Source organism: Rhamphochromis longiceps, linkage group LG10, assembly GCF_057381845.1.
Source record: "Rhamphochromis longiceps isolate RC_006_pf linkage group LG10, R_longiceps_female_GT1.1, whole genome shotgun sequence".
Classification (NCBI taxonomy): Eukaryota; Metazoa; Chordata; class Actinopteri; order Cichliformes; family Cichlidae; genus Rhamphochromis; species Rhamphochromis longiceps.
Window position 1 is genome coordinate 7,005,326 of NC_140566.1, and position 17,372 is coordinate 7,022,697.

At 40.6% G+C, this 17,372-nt stretch overlaps 1 protein-coding gene across 1 annotated transcript; it reads right to left on the bottom strand.

The window, feature by feature from the left end:
* Positions 1-364: 364 nt before the first annotated feature.
* hyou1 (hypoxia up-regulated 1) lies at positions 365-17,002 on the bottom strand. Its single transcript, XM_085419994.1, has 24 exons — positions 16,829-17,002; positions 15,893-15,968; positions 15,629-15,722; positions 15,430-15,508; positions 15,162-15,316; positions 14,503-14,579; positions 14,225-14,406; positions 12,194-12,309; positions 10,886-11,072; positions 10,533-10,667; positions 10,331-10,413; positions 10,113-10,245; positions 9,776-9,963; positions 9,465-9,603; positions 9,063-9,120; positions 8,212-8,288; positions 7,879-8,052; positions 7,547-7,701; positions 7,382-7,469; positions 2,602-2,858; positions 2,443-2,527; positions 2,013-2,268; positions 1,810-1,908; positions 365-1,405 (listed from the first exon to the last, which is right to left on the bottom strand). Exons 2-24 carry the CDS (start codon positions 15,960-15,962, stop codon positions 1,356-1,358), a joined length of 2,937 nt encoding a protein of 978 aa, XP_085276120.1. The 5' UTR covers positions 15,963-15,968; positions 16,829-17,002; the 3' UTR covers positions 365-1,355.
* Between the last annotated feature and the right edge of the window lie 370 nt (positions 17,003-17,372).

Genomic DNA, 17,372 nt, shown 5'->3' on the forward strand with positions numbered 1-17,372 from the left:
GTTCAACCCCAGTTCAGCCTTACTAAGACACTTACAAAAACTGAGGAACATATACATTACTCTTCAAAGTGTCTTAAAATTACAAACAAAAATATTTTTATTAAGTTTAGGAATACAGGAATCGTTTCCATCTCCCATTCCAAATTTTATTCTTGGTTCCACCCTGATTTCTTTTGCATTATTCAGAGTACAGAGAAGGATATAGCAGACCCAAACCCCTTACTCCCGTGTTCTAACAGGAAAAATGGTGCAAACATGTGCACCACACTGTTATGTAAACAAAAAGCTAAACACTTCTACTAGCAGCTTATATGAAGACTCTGAAAGCACTCAGTGTGACTGGCATCATAAAACAACATCGAAGCACTTGTCAAAAGCTTTATTAGCATCAGTAGAAAACGTCTTTGAAATCCAGCCATATCATGACAGCAGGAGGCAGATGCGTGAACTCACTGTTGAACTGTTAAATCATCACCATTTGGGAGCTCAGTATTTATCTTGTTTTGTCTGCACACACGGGGGCAGTCCACTATCAAAACTAAGGGCCACATAAAGGACACTACCATGTGAATATCTGTAAGTGCTGCTGGTGGATAACATGTCGGAACATTTACCAATAAATAAAATGTCCATTGAGTAGCAGAATTTTAGGAAAAATGTTTAAAAAAAAAGAAAAAAAAAAAGAAATAAGCGAGTTGTCCCTGAAGGGCAGGATCCCACCCTCTGAACATTACACTGGATGTTTCTGATAACATTGGATTCAGAATTTTAGCTGAAAAACATAGGGGCTTCCTCTACATTATGTGTAGTTAAAGTTTCAATAAATTAACACATTTTTCATTCTTATAGTTTTACATATGCTTAATATACTAGATGACACTTTTGGCAGCAATTTAAAGGGCCAAAGGAATTATAGGTTGGTGCAAAAACAAGAACACTGTATCCGCTGTGACTGTAACCAAAACTGTTAAGTGCTGCACTAACTTGGTTTGTATATCCACCAACTTAAAACATCAAATATTGTTATTAAAGACATTGTAAACTAGCCAAACAGCTCCCTCTGGATTAGCATTGATAAGATAATGGTGAAAAGGCATTTTGTCAGGAAGAATGCAGTCTGGGGCTTGATTCATGTGAAACTACTTCTCATTTATAGAATCCATGAAGATGAAACACTCAAGTGGAGACAAGGAGCAGAAAAATGTCCAGTTCCTATTCACCGTGTGTCCAGAGGTTCAACAAATGAGTCAACGAGACAAAAAAAACAAAAAAAACAAACAAAAAAAACAGTCTGAGAGAGAAGCTGAACATTTAGACACTGTCAATAAATATTTTTTCTTCTACAGTTCCAGCTGTTATAATTCATCCTCTATGTGGTTTTCAGGTTGGGTTCTCTCCAGTTTTCCTGGAAAAAAGGACAGAGATCGGAACCATAAATATGCAAAACAGTAAAAGCTCCACTATGACCATGTTCTCTCTGCAAGCTGGAGATACAGTGGTGAGTGAGTGAAATTATATTTTTAGGTGTTGAAGTCTGCCGGAGGTGTCTCAAGCCAGCCGATAGATATAGTCTCACCAGCGGGTCCCAAATCTATCCCGGGTTCTACTCGGGAGACACCCACCTCAGCTTGGTTCTTGGTCAAAGTTTGTATACATGTGGTCACAGGTGGATCATTAGTTAATCAACTACATTTGATTAGGAGGATCTGACTGCTACTTTGGCTTCCAGTTTCTATGGAAGCAGTAAGATTGTCAAACCATTAATTGGCTCCATTAACTAACACTAATTAACAGGTGTGGTGTACAAACCTGTAGTTGCGGATTCTTCTTTAGGTTGTGACTGGCTGTCGAGAGTACTCTCAGTGGATGGGGTTTCATCAGATGGTATCTCTTCTGAACTTCCTGTATCTAAATTTAAGAAAAAAAAAGATATAATGAAGTTCTTTTAATACACTTCTAATTAGTTTAACAGAATAATGGGGAAAGAATGTGTGTTTTTCTGTTTGACCCACCACTCTTGGTGTCTGTGCTTTCCTCTATAGGAGGGCTGACATTTTCTTCAGCTGTGCTGTTAGCCTTGCTGCTTTTATCTGTGCTTGTACTGTTTTTGGCTTTGGGTTTAGGCTTGGCAAACTTGGCCTTGTTAAACAAGTAGTTGACCTCTCGCTCAAGAAGAGTCCGTTTGGACTCTATGTCTTTGGACAACAAGACCGGTCGCTCTTTTGGAGAGCGTTTCTCCTGCTCTGCTGTCGTCTCGTTCTTCCACACCTAAAGTAAGCAGAGGTGACTTCACACACGAAGCTCAGTTATAAACATAGCAACAAATTCAGCCCATGTGAACAGGCATGTAAAGTCTGGGCGAGAAACCCTGGATTTCTCTCAAGAGGAAAGGCTTTTCAGATACACAGGCTTTCAGGCAAGAAAAAGCTTGTCACCACCTACCATTGTTTCATTGATGACTTTTTCTAGCATGTTTAGCTCGACGTCAGTAAAGATCTGATCATCTTCTGGGATCAGCCTCGCACTCCTTTAAGAGAACAAAAACTCAGTCAACGACTGGCTCATGACTAACTTTACATTTCCTTCCTTCTAACCACTTACTTTAAGAAGAAACTGGAGCTATTGAGCAGGCTTTCCAGGCGGGCCAGGTGCTCCGGCCACTTGCGTCGTTCGTCAACCCTGAAAAACATGTCCTTGCACAGGCTCTTCAGCTGAAAGAGTTTTTCTCTCAGCTGTTTGGTGGTGGCAGCATAGCCATCCTCATCCATCCACTCAGACACCTCTTTCAGCTTGGCTGAGATCTGTTCCTGCTCCTCCTCGGTTACCACCTGCTGGTAATCCTCCTGGTACAGCTTGTCCTGGAAAAAGAGCATACTGAACCCTTACATGGGGAAAAAGAATTTAATTTCTTATTTTGTTGTATATTTGTTTTTAACTTTGAAATTTTCACTCTAGTCCTAGTTCCCGGTTGCTTCAGAGCAGGGGTGTCAAACGTACAGCCTGGGTGCCACATAGTTTCATATGTCAGTTATTAATCGCTGGTATACAAGTCTTTAGGTCTGCTGAGAATCCATGCAAGTGGGGGTGGGACTTTATTTTGATGGACACACCATGTGCCCAGTCAGACTCAAAGTCAGACTGGGATCATACCATTATGTGAAAGAAGGAGGGGCAGACATTCTGAAGACAGCAAGTATAGTAGTACCAGCCAGGTACACAGAGAGATGGGGGGCCAGATTTAAATGCAAGCGTGTTGGGAAAAAGTGAAGAAACAAGCAAAAACATAAAATTAGCAGCATCTGGTTGCATGTCAATGATACAGAGTGCCTGAGTGTCTAAGTGAGTCTTCATAGGCCTGAATGTGCGCTTGAAGTTATTTGGAATTCCTAACTTGCGCGATCTGTGCTCACCGCACACAGACACAAATGGACTTGTAACTGTATTTACAGTTTTTCTTAATGATTAAAACTTCCCATATGGCCATTCGCACTAAACAAAGTAATTGAGCAATAAACAATTAACTTATTGAAACTCAATGCTACCCAGTACTGGGGGCGAGAGGGAGAACATTAGGTTAAACGGAATGTTCCATATCTCTATATATTTAAATATAGACGTGTGGTATCCACAGAAACTTCAAAATCTCAGCAACAAAACCATTTCAACAACCACCAAACAGGTAAAACACCAAACGATTAAAGAGCAGGAGATTCCATAAAAAGACGTAAACACGATCCACATGTCTGTTTACCGGTGCTGTAAGCTGACATCTCACAGATTCTGAAACTGCAGGTTTCATCATTCTTAGACCAAAATTCACTGAACCAGCAGCAAAGGATGCCAATTTGGCATAATTTGTGAAACACTGCTTGCAAAAGCTATGTCTCTAATAAAACCTTTCTAACTTTGTGAAAAACAGACTATAGAAATTTCAAGTTTTTTTTTTCCACAACTACAGTTAAAAAAACAAAAAACAAAAAACAAAGCTGGGCAGCCTCTGGGCAGTGAGCTACCAGAACTTTTTCATGCTGGCAGATTTCTACCTTTGTCACAGCAGCTTTTTCTTCATTATGCAGAAAAACAATTAAACATGTAACTTCTTTACACTGACAGTGACGAGAGTTTCACTGGTCCGGCCTGCTTAAGATCGAAGTGAGCTACATGTGGCCCACCATGTAAAATGAGTCTGACACCCATGCTTTAGGGTTAATACAGAAACTTGAAATAACCTCTTGTGTACATTCATGCATGTGTCTGTTTTCTCACTTAATGCTTTATTTTTAAGAGTGCCTGTTCCTTATGCTTTACTTTTAGTTTTGCTTCCCTTTCAGCCATATGTCCCTCTCCCCCGCTGTCACACGTTCTATGTATTTAGAGTCTTGTTCTTTGTCTGAATGCCAGTTCATGTGGACCCACTGTGTTGTTTCTATAGATTATAATTCTGCCTGCCTGTGTTCGTGTCCTATATTTGAGCTCTCACTCCTCACACTCCACCTAATGACTGTACACTCTGCTCAGAATGGACCCAGTGGACGCAGCATCCGAGGAGTTTCAAAATCAGTTTCTCATTCTCCTGGGATGGTGGCTATGTTCCTTCTGCATGGGCTGCAAGGAAGAAGTGGGGCAAAGAATTAGCATCCTGCTACGCTCCTGCCCCCAGCAGATATTGCCAAAATGGTAAGAGGAATTTGTTTTCATTCTTTTATCCCTGTTGCTGTAAGAGCGGCCCTGCACTCAAGCTTTGTCATTGTCAGCCATCACCTTCACATCTCAAAAGACACAACAGCACTCTGCTTGGCATCTTAAAACCCATCTATATGCTTTATCATGACACAGTCTTAGTCTATTTTTTACCTTGTTTAACTTCTTTTTTTTAGTTTTTGTTTACCTGATGTTTTTATTTTGTTGTAAGGTGACCTTGAGGGTCTTTAATAAGGCTACCACAAACGATTAGTTGACTAGTCGCCTTATTTTTTCTGAAAATGATGTGCCGCGGTTCTCGCCGGCTCTAGCGAGCCTTGACTCCGTTGGAGGAGTCTACAAATTTGGACAGCCTTCGTCACATCGCTGTGACGTAATAGGCCTTGGGAGGATGCAGCCCCCACTGTGTCCAAATTTAGGGGCCACATCCTTCAGCTTCAAACAAGACATCACATATTTGCAAAAATGCTCCGACGTTTTTGGAGACGTCTGTTACCCACCAGCTCAATAGCTAGTCAGGGCGAGAACAGCGAACTCCCGGCACATCGTTTTCAAACTCCCCGCGGTCTTTCGCTACTCAGGTTAAACATGAAATATAAGTCACTTAGATAACCTAAAAATGTTATTGTTTGGCTTTTTTCAGTATTTTATTTCTTTGTGAGTAAATCGGTTTGGCTGAGATTACAGCTGAACAAACGTCAAACGGAAAACTGATTAAACAGAAGTGTGAGATGATCGAGAATTTACGCAAATGTCCTGTTATATTTTAGATAGCAAGGAGCAGACGGCTGAGTTTATTAACCCTTTAAAGCCGGTCGGAGCGGGCACGCTCCGTTTTGCATAACTATTTTTAAATCCCGGTAGCACTGCAACCACGTAAGCTAGCGCAATAATTTTTTTTGCATATGAAACCGGAGGAGTTGTACTTACATCTTATGCCATCAGCTTGTCCTAAGTCAGAGTTTCCTTCCACATATAGCTTTGCAAAAACTGAATAAAAAGCACTTGCAGCCAGAGATGGGCAGTAACGCGTTACTTGTAACGAGTTACTGTAATCCGATTACTTTTTCGAGTAACGAGTAAAGTAAGGGATTACCATTGCAAAAACAGTAATTAGATTACTGTTACTTTCCCGTAAGCACACTGCGTTACTAAAACCGTGATTTTCTTGCGAGAGTGTCTCATGACAGTGACGTAAGCGAGTGCGATGTTTGTGGCAACAGCTGTGTGCAGATGAACAATGGATAATATATCGAGTGCGGGAGAGAGTATGAGCGTGCAGCGTTTAAAGCGTGGAAGTACTGACCTTACTTTGAGTTTGATTCCATAAAAAGTGACAAAAACATTAGCGTCCGCTGATCACTGCGTGGGAAGAAAACTTCTTTTTACAGCGAAAAAAAACCCCTTAACTTCCGAGCAAGCACCTAGTGCCCTACGACGTAATGTGAAATTCAGAGAGAAACTCGCGGATTCTTCAACTGACCGCTGTGGCACACCTGCACCCTAACCTCCGCCTACGCCACTCCTGCTTTATAGGTGAGAATAGAGCAACAGAACCGCTAGTCTTTGATTTTATATATTTTCTGCTGTGTTTTACTTGCATTTATTTGAAAGAGTGAGTGTAAACACAAAAAACATATTTTATTTTATGTGCTGGAATGTGCAAAAATTAGGTTTAAATGTTAAACAAATTTCTTCCAGTCAGTGAATGTTGCATATAATTTAATTTTTGCTTGATGCATAAAGTTAAAAGATTAAAACTAATAAAACAAGTTTAAAAAAAGAGACTTTTCCATTTGATTACATTTTGTATGATGGATTATGCAGAAAAAGTAGAATGTAGAAAGTAGATCTATCGCTTTATCACCTCTTCAGGTTGTAAATCGTGTTTTTAAAAAGTAACTAAGTAACTAAGTAATTAATTACTTTTGAAAATAAGTAATCAGTAAAGTAACGGGATTACTTTTGGGGGGGAAGTAATCAGTAATTAGTTACTGATTACTTTTTTCAAGTAACTTGACCAACACTGCTTGCAGCAACAAAAACATAATATTCCAGGAACACTTTGCCGATCCGATCAGCTGTTTGTAACACTTCCTACGTCCATCAGCGCGAACTATCGCATGTCCGCCATGTCCTGCCCGAAACCAGAAGTGACGTCATTTTGCGGAAATGTAGTTTTTTACCATCAGGGCCTCATGAGCCTATACTGGTGTTTTTAAAAATTATGTTTGACTTTATGACTTTCTGTGTCGTTTCTGGGATGCTTAGGACTCAGAGTTTCATAGCCACACCCCTGCACTCAAACCCTGCCTATCAACAAGCCATTCACCTCACCACTAACCAGCTCTTCACCACCACTGCTGCCTCCCTCCCAGTCTAGAGAGTGATGTTCTCAACAGCAGAAGCAAAACCATCAGTCCATGAACTACAACATCACTTCCAGCAAGCTTTCTTCAGCCCTTCCGGACCTAGCTCAGTATCAGAAGGTCCAAAAGCTAACATGTTTTCAGCCTTCATGTCGCCATTCCCTAACACAAAAAAGTTTGGAATCAAAGTTCCTGGGTGATGGCCAGGGAGAGGGAGGGCTGGGGTATTTCTGTGTGAATGTCAGATAGAAAACACTTGCAGTAAATAAATAAACATAAACAGGTACACACAGGATGTTCATGTTGTTTACCTGTGTCTCAAATATAAAAGCTTCCAAGCTGTTGAGTGTTTTCTCTCGTTCCTGTTTGGCCAGATCTCGGTCTGTCAAATCCTGCAGTCTGAAATCACACAAAGACTCCTTTAGCTGAGAAAACCAGGAAACCAAAACAGAAAATAAATGAAAATCAAGCTGTACTTTTTCTTAGAGGATGTCAGGTCATCGGCCGTGGGATCAACAATGTCATTGATAAGGAGTTCCAGTGTGATTTCTTCAGAGATTTTGCTCTTTTTCTGAGGTCTGGCCTTCTTCTCCACCTCAGTGTTTACAGATTTGTCTCCGTCTTTTTCCTCCTTCGCCGGGAGACAGATGGGTAATATCAATAACAGCTTTGTGAAGGCTAATCTCTCATGAATATACATTTTCACCAAACACTACACAAAATTTTAAAAAGGTGCACAGGCAGATAAATGTCAGCATTTGAATTCAGACCGAGGCATTTCACAGAGTATTATAAATGAAGCTCTTACCTTGGCCTCGGTCGTGCTTCCTGCCTCTTTGGCTTTTTCTTGGTTTTTGTCTTCACTTGAATTCTTCTCTGAATCACTGGGTTTCTCACTGGTAGCCTTGTCTTTGTGATTCTCATCCTTGCCGTCCTCATCCTTGCTGTCCTTCCCAGATTCTGGAGGTACTTCCTCCTCATCCTAGGCACAACAAATCAAGAGCCAATGCCATGCCGACCATTTGCTCAGTGTTGGACAACCATTTATGTTCTTTATATAATGGTAAAGTTAAATCACACTTGGCAAGAACGTATTAACATTCCTAGACCAGCATGTATTGCTTTTTATAGGTGACGTTACCTGAACAGGTTCAGTTACATTTGGAGCAGGTTCTGACGATCCTCCTCCAAACAAAGTGGAAATGGTGTTACCGAGTTCTGGAAGACAGCAAATCGTTCCCTCAGTTAAATACGACAACTCACACGCTCTACAATATAGGCCATTGCAAAAGTACATACGATGTCAAATCAATCAAAACGAGCAGAACTTCCTGTGTGCTGCATAACAGAAGTAGTGAAACATAAGTGAGTGGTAAAAAAAAAAAGGAGTTAATGATGGACAAGAGCAGTGAGTCGCCAAGGAACGAGGGTTCTCATCTACAGGTGTTTGCAGTTATTCTATAACAGACTTTAGGTCACTCAATAAAAGTAAACGTATTAATTTTTATCTTAACATCAAAAATATTTAAGATGATTAACTTTTTAATTAAAAATGACCTGGCTGCTGGAGTGCATAAACTCCTCTGCTATGACTGCAACTGATAAAGCTGGTCTTAGCGCTAATAATTTTGAACAGTTACTGTTACTGACACCAAAGGAGTCCGAGCTGTGACTAAATACTAGCTATCACATTAGCATAATGAGCAAATAAGGCAGGAAGCAGAAAGTAAAGGGCACAGAGCCTTAATCAACTTATGTGCTAAACATCAGCAAAAATCCAACAATTTAACTTCTCTGTCAAGCTACATTTTTCTACTTTGTAGTAGAGAGCTTTTTATGTAACAGTATCAGATGCTTGTGTCAGCTTTAACTGGATGTCTGGCTGCAGTCAAAGTTTCATCACAAGATATCAGTCTGGGGTTAGTCCCCTCATGTTAGCAGTATGAGTTGAGAATGGATTCAAGCACTGGCTCATGTTTGCAAGAAACCTACTAGTTAATGTTGATTCCTCCTCTTTCTCCTCTACCACAGTCTCAAAGACAGACTCCACCTGTGTATGAAAATGACATTTTTTTAAACATTGGTTTGCTTAAATATCACAAAGTTTTTCCATTAACACTGAAAGCTGTTATGTGAGCATGGAACGTCAATCCTCCCATGTTTGGATTTCACATTTGGAGTCCAATGTTTTGGCTTGAAATTCATCAATCCTAATTACCAACATTACAGCCAAAGATTAAAAAAAAGGAAATCCACAAGCACAGTTATCTTCTTTTAATAGTAGTTGCAAATGATAGTACAGTAGTGAAATGCTTTGTTGAAACTCTGCCAGGAGGAGAAGGCAGAACTTGAATAAGTGACTGTCGTGAGGCAGCTCATGTTAGTTTAACTGACCCGGTCTAGCAGGAGCACTCCACTTTCATCCATGTTGAAGTGGGCTTTAATTCCTTTCGACTCTGCATCTGCATGCTTCTGAAAACTACTCCCCACTCCAGACAGCTTGACTGTGGTCAGGTTCAGAGAGCCGAACACACTGTGACACACGAGCAAGAAGCACACAGTTTTGCCTTACACTTGCATCCAATTAAAGCGTGAGGGCACACACTGATGGGATGGAATACATTTAAATATCTTCTTTTTATGGGGTTTTGCCATAAACTGTTAAAATGAACCTCATTTCATAGTATTTTTCAAAGAGTTCCAACCTGAGGTCTTCCTGACTGAGGAAGCTGAGGTCACCGTAGTTGATGTTGAAAACAAAGTCATCGTTGTAACGGTTGAATGTAATGACCTTGCGCTGGGGGTAGGTTGCCATCCTCTGGAACAGGATGCGTTTGTTATGTTTCAAGGTTTTGACACTTTCCTCCTCCTCCACCTCCCGGGTAAACTCCACCTAATACAATGAGATGTCACGCAGTCAGTGTTGACATGGATTTTACTCTGAATTTCCCATTACTCTAATCAGACTAATCAAAGCTCAGTTAAGTATGATTGTACTCATGATGCACTCAGTTTGAGGCAGCAGAGGACCTGAATGCTGACCTGAATGGGGAAAACAGCTGCATCTCGAACCAAGAAAGGTTTGACCTTAAAAGCCTTGCTCAGGGCAGCGGCCTGGTACACTGCACCCATGGCTGCTGCCTCATCTGCATTGATGTTCTTCCCCAGTTCCTCTCTGCACGTAGAGAAAACAAACTTAGTATAGTTTGGAAAATTAAAATTTTGAGAATGATGGAAACATCTCTATGGACAACACTTACTTGCCCACAGCTTTAAGGAGCACTTCCTGGACCTTTGGCACACGAGTGGAGCCTCCTACTAAAATCACCTGCTCAATATCCTCCTGTTGTCACAAACATAAAACGTCTAATAGTCTGGTGATGACAGAACTTCTAATTCTGTTGTTGTATCCCATGTTTGGAGCCAAATCCGCCCACATCCTGTCACGTTGAGCATACTGACCAGTTTCATCTCTGCAGCAGTCAGGGCATCCTGCACTGGCCGAGGCACTCTTTCAAACAGATCGGCACACAGTTCTTCAAACTCACTCCTGGTCACCTTAGCTTTGAAGTCAATGTCATCCATCAAACCTTCCACCTGGGTAATTTAAAAAAAGAAAAAAGATAAAGTAAGAAAGTGCAAGATTTCTGCGAGTTTAAGAGTGCAGTGTGGATTTCAGATTTTGAGATTCTGGCAAAGCGTTTTCATGTGTTGCAGTTTATCACAGTGACTTTAGCTACAACATAGACCATTACAATGACATACGCAACCGGTAAGACGGAGTGAGTGCTTGAAGTTCCTGTCTCTGGACTCACCTGGGCCATGAAGTCTACATTTGCACTCAGCACAGTCTTGAGCCTCTGAGCTTCTTTGAGAAGCTTGGCCATAGCCCGGTGATTTTCCCGCACATCTTTCTTGCTCTTCTTTTGCTCATTGAACAGTCTGGCCAGGTGGTCACGAAGTCGCAGGTCCATCTCAAAGCCCCCCAAACCCCGATCAAACCTTAAGTTAGAACACATTTGCACACTTTAGTCTGGATGGATGTAAAGTAGGCAGTTATTTTATAGAGCAAATTACAATTTAATAGTTTTAATACTGACCAACAAATACAAAACCCTTTCTAGTTAGTAACAGCTACAACATGATAAACAAGCAAACGCATGAAGCACCAGCTCCCTGTATTCCAACTCCTGCCACTGCGGTGTCAGAGAACTTCTGCAGATGGCAGATATACTGGAAATCAGAGGCGTACAATGGAAACAGTACTGTCCTGTTTCCATGCAGCAGATAAGTAACAGCCATACCTACTCTATACTTCGACACCAAACTCGCTCATCTATGTCTTTTTGGACTTTGTAAGGTAAAAACCTTACAATATCACAGAAAAACTGAACAATCAGACGAATCCCTGTGAGCAAGCACTTTAGCGTCATGGGGAAGGAAAAACTTCCCACTGATGCCAAATAAACAGGTGGTTATTAACGTTAAGTGGAAGTAAAATGATCAGAAGTATGAATGCAGTATTTCATATACAGTATACAGTCAAAAACTATACCCAGATAGCTTACTGGACTGTACATAGAACGTGTATCTTTGTTAAGATAATAAAATAAGAGGCAGGTTTTGTGTCTGCATTTGGCATTCTTGTTATAGCTGCAACTTAGACTGTGATCAGGCTTATAGAATAAGAGAGCCAACAAAAAATATTTTGTAATCTCTGAATTACATTTTAAGCAGGTAGTTTATAACACAGTTTAACATCCTTTGAACAAACAAACTAGTGAGTAAGATGACCACTGTACATTTTATACATATCCCTGTACATTTTGTACGCATCTCCATACAATTTTTGTTACCTGTATATACGAACTTCAGTTGCTTATGTATAGAGGACCATTTTGTGTCTTCTTTTTATATTTTATATTCCCCTTGCTATAAGAGCTGTGTAACACCGAAATTTCTTATCCGTGGGATAATAAAGGTTTATTCTATTCTACTCTAGTTCCAAACTCCTTTAGTTTAGGTATATCCAAGTTTTTTTCTTGTTCGACCATTATCAGAATCAACTCTAATATCTGCTTCTCTGTCAGTGGCAGTGCCGCTGCATGGATCAATGGACTCACCCAACACCTCGGATCTGTAACTGGGGCTGAGTCCCGGACTCCTTGGTTTTGACAGTCTGATAGGTAACGATTGTGGCAGTGGTGCTGCCAGAGCCCATATCATAAAACATCACATGCTGGAAGGGAACGAGATCAGGCTTTCAGCAGTTTGTAATCACTCATCACATTTTTAAACAACATCAAATATCACCTCTGATCAATCAGCCCTGTAGTCAGACTTTTTCTGAGATTAATAAAGTTTTATGAAATAAATGAAATCAAATCAAATGGAAAGGGAATTTTCCAGACTGCAAGTTGTCATATAATTGGAGATAGAGCAGGGCGATATGGCCAAAAATATTTATCACGATATATATTTGAAAATTTGCGATAACGATATAACCGACGATATAATTGATGCGAGACAAAATACAACTCCACAACATTACTAGCACAAAAAGACAACCTTCCATTTATTTTCACTTAAACAAGAAGCTGGTTTTTATGTATATTAAAGCTTTATAAAAATGTAACAGTGCAAATTCAAATTCCTTGCTGAAAGTTTAACCAAAAGGCATTTCCAGTAGAAATGGGCTGACATATCCTGAGCATAACCATGTATAATATCCACTGAAGTTAAAAAGAGGTGCTTTGCAACATTAAACTGCAGTGTGCAGTACGCATTTTTCGGACCATAAGGTGCACGGGATTATAAGGCACATTAAGCGAAAAAAAGCAGTCAGATAAATCAAACTTTATTAAACTCATTCTTCTTGCTTCCTCCACTTCTGTACCATTGATTCATTAATGTTGAATTCTCTGGCAGCTGCTCTATTCCCATGTTGTTGCAGTATATTAATGACTAACCTCGTATTGTGGATGGATTATCTCAGTTGTTCTCCTGACTGAAGTTTGGTCCGTTTACAGCATCCTGCCATGCGATTGCATTTGTCTCTAACCATGAAGAACCTTCACGTTAACTTTTATAAGTGGAAAAGTGTTAGTGTTCGTCCTCCAGCTTCACTGTTTATGTTATGCTAACATAGCTGTGTCGCTAGCGATCACGTAGCACATCATTATATACCAGCTAGCCCAACTTCAGTAACCCTACAAACGTCACTGCTGTTTAGTTTCCTGTCTTCATTTATGTTGGAAGTGATAGCAGAGCTGTACGTTTGATTTTTTTCAGAAATCTCTCAGTCAGAACATGTAATATCATGCTTAGGTAACTAGCGAAACTAGCGAGCTAACTTCCGCTAGCTTCCTGCTAACTTCTAACTCCGTTAAATGTAATAACTTTTGTTTTCATGGATGCCTGGAAGTTAAACTTTATAGTTACACCTGGTAAAGCAGCAATGCTGATCGTTTTATTAAAGATGAAAGAATTTAGACAGTTTTTAACTCTAAGTGATGCTGCAGTGTTGCATACGGAGTTTAGGACCCAGATTACTCCTAGATTTAAGAGCATCTTAGTCCGACAAATACGACAATAACAACGGCCGCTTGCATGTTCTGCAAAAAAATTTGCTTTGTTGTGTATCTGACGGACAAACACCAAACCAGTTCCACATCACGGAAGTTGCACCATTTTTACAAACCAATTCTGGTTCATCTATTTCACTCAACAATCGGCCATGTGCGTATGAAAACAAAGGCACTGCGCATGCGCGTTTTACTCCCATTCTATCGCGATATTTCATTTTCCTATCGTTGCCTAACATTATACCGGTATTACCGTGAACGGTATAATATGGCCCAGCCCTAATTGGAGATGTTGCTAAATCTAGTGTACCTAAAAGCTAAAGCATGAGAGACGAATCTGACATGATCACGACACAATACAAGCTCCAATCTGAGGAATAAGGATCTTTCTGCAAGTGAGGAAAACTCCAATTGCTGAATGTAGGAAGATCTACTCGAAGAGTAGTTGTTGATTATGATTGCTTATTTGCAGTGTCCGCAGAGATCGCCAGTTGGTAGTCCACGTATGTAAAATGTGTTGGTAGGATGAGAGTTAATGCATGTATTTAGGTATGAAGCTTGAACCTTTACCTTAGCTGTGCTGTCAATATCTTTCCTCCTGAAGACCCCATAGTTTAAGGCCACGGCCGTGTTGTCATTGATGAGCTGAAGGACCTTTAGACCTGCAATGTGTGCAGCATGCAGGACTGCCCTGCGCTCTGCCTGGTTGAAGAAGGCTGGGACAGTGATCACTGCATCTTTGATTGTCTGTTCTGTGAATTGAAGAGAATGTTTTTATTTTTTAATATGTCCTGAACATATGTGAACATGCCTCACAATGATACATCATCTGCGTCAAGCAAACTAACCTGCAAAGTCCTGAGCCAGTCCACGAGAGTAATTAAGGACCATCCCCAAGAGCTCCTCTGGTGTGTACTGCATTTCTCTGACAGAAACATAATACACTTAGGTGAGCCTCACTAGGAGAGTGTTGTGTTTCTGGTAATAACCGATTAATAACATCGGTAAAATTCTGGACTGATGTGTTAGGCCAGGGGTGGGCAACTCCAGGCCTCAAGGGCCGGTGTCCCTGCAGGTTTTAGATGTGTCCTTAAACCAACACAGCTGATTTAAATGGCTAAATTAGCTTCTCAACATGTCCTGAAGTTCTCCAGAGGCCTGGTAATGAGCTAATCATTTTATTCAGGTGTGTTGACCCAGGGTGAGATCTAAAACCTGCAGGACACCGGCCCTCGAGGCCTGGAATTGCCCACCCCTGTGTTAGGCAGAACTCTCAACAACAAAACACAAAATCAGGTAATAATTTCTGGAGGAATGGCATTGACCAGTGAAATTCCAGAGATCCAAGAATCAATGTCAAAGCTGTGAAGCCACACTGGTAGCACACAATAACACACTTTTGGTGTTTACTTTACATCTGTTCCTAGTGTATACAGATTTTGTAATATGAATATGCGTGAATGTGTAGTGAATAAATAAAAACAAGGTAGCATATAAAGAGGCTCACTCTGAGTTTTTAAAGTGGACAGTGCCTCTCACTGGGTCCTCCTGCAGATGGTGTTCAGGAAAACGTTTCTGGTAGAGTGCCACCTGGAGGTTCTCATGCTTTTTACCCAGGAGGCTTTGGAGATGTCTATAAACACTTTTGGGGTTCTTGACGGACTGAAATGTGGTACAAAGCATGGAAACATTAACAGCATACATGGCAATATCTGAATATGCAGTTGTGATTTAGCCGATTAAGTCAATTCTGGAAATTTTAGAAGAAGTCTTACTACTCCCATTGCACTGTCTCCAAAAAGTCTCTCGTTCTCCTTGAGACATACAACTGTGGGTGTTTTCCTCCTCGACTCCCTGATGGAAAAGACAATACATACAATGGTAGCAACGCATGCTTTTCTTCTATTTTTGAGCATATACAAGAAATAAGGAACGCAATGGTGCCATTTTCTCTATTTGGGAATGTGCTCTCACTTGTTTAGAACAATCTCCATTGGCACGCCAGGTTTAACTATTGCTATTTTCATCCACTCGCTGCCCAGGTCAACTGACATGACAGCCACGGTCACTGGAGACAAAAAGATCAATTGTTAAGTAAAGCAGGCAGACAGCTAACACCTACCTACAGTGTACTTTTTCTATTCCACTGCATGTGTTCATCAATGAGACCATGTTTCAAACTGTGCTGCTTTTAACCTTAAGTACCAGAAGAAAAGTCAAGCTAAATTATTATGTTACCTATGTGAGAAGGGAACATTGCCAGAACAAGACAGAAGAGAGCAGCCGGCACCAGCTTTCTACCCTCCATCACTAGCTGTAAAAATCAGAAAAGGGAAACATTTTAGTAAAAAAATAAAGGCATTAGCAGAACTGATATATACCCTAGCTGGTCCTAACAAGTATCCTCACATAAGCTTTAAGATGTTCTTTTGCTCATTTATCCTATACTTTTCTTGAACGTTTTTCAACTGTAGAGTATATGTCTTGATAAAACAGACTTGTTTTATCTGCTGTGTGTCGGTTTTTAAACAACTGTCCAAAAGTTTTAATGTGTCCTCGCCTGGTGATGACCTTGGCTTAAGGATATGAAAAACATGTATTGCACCTGATTCCACCTACTTAGGCATACACTATTCTGAACACGTGGCATTAATAGCATTATCAAACAGTGTGCTGAAGCCACAGCTTCAGATCCACACAAGTACCTGCACAATGCTTTTGTTAAAGGGAGAAAACAAAAAGGAACACGAATAGAAACTTCTAGTACCCATCGAGATATGACACATGAATGAAAAACGGATGTACACCAGAAAGCCTTACTTTTTCATTTTATTACATATTAATACGCCACCGCTTTTTTAGCTTTTCCGAACCTCTATACGTGCTGGCTAACGATAAGATGACCAACACGCTCCTGACCATTACAGAGCCAGGTGAGATACACACCAGTAAACGGTCTACTCAAGTACAGCTGGACCAGAAGTGTACGCTCTAAACAAAAGTACCGATACGCTGATACAAAGACCACTAACAGAAGTTGAAGGCTACAGTTAGCTAGTATACTGTCTGCAAAACCATCACTATAAAAGCATACATTTATCGATATAATGCTACAGCGCTAGCATTGAATCAGTCTTCAGTCGGCACAAATAAAAGTGAAAGACACCAACATACTGTGCTTTTCCAGGCGGGTTATGAGGTTAGTTTCTCGGTTGGTATCTTTATTCAGAGCTTCTTTGTTGTCACACTCGGTAGTTTTGGTTCCCCTTATCACCGGCTTGTTCTCAGTTGTCGGGCCCGGAACGCGGCGTCACCTCATTGGATCCACTGAAGCCGCGACCGGGAGAAAAACTGTGGTCAAGTTACTTAAAACCAAGTATACTGTAACCGGTTACCTTTTGGGATGAAAACCAATCGAAGACTGACGATAAAGCGACCGAGCGCAAGTTATTAGTTTTTCCCTACAGTTGATTGAATTGGAAATAAAGAACACATTTATATTTATATATTAAAATTGTTATCATTGACATTTTCTAATTTCGCAGGGGGGGTCGTATAAAGTTGGTGTTATTGCTTAAAGGAGCTGAACTAGTTATGTGCTCTTGTTATGAAGGAGACACCTCTAAGCTTCCGGTAATTACTTTCCACCGTCTTGACGACTGGTCCCAATGTAACGCTAGAGCCTGCCCACCGTGTTCCACGCACTGCTTAGTGATTG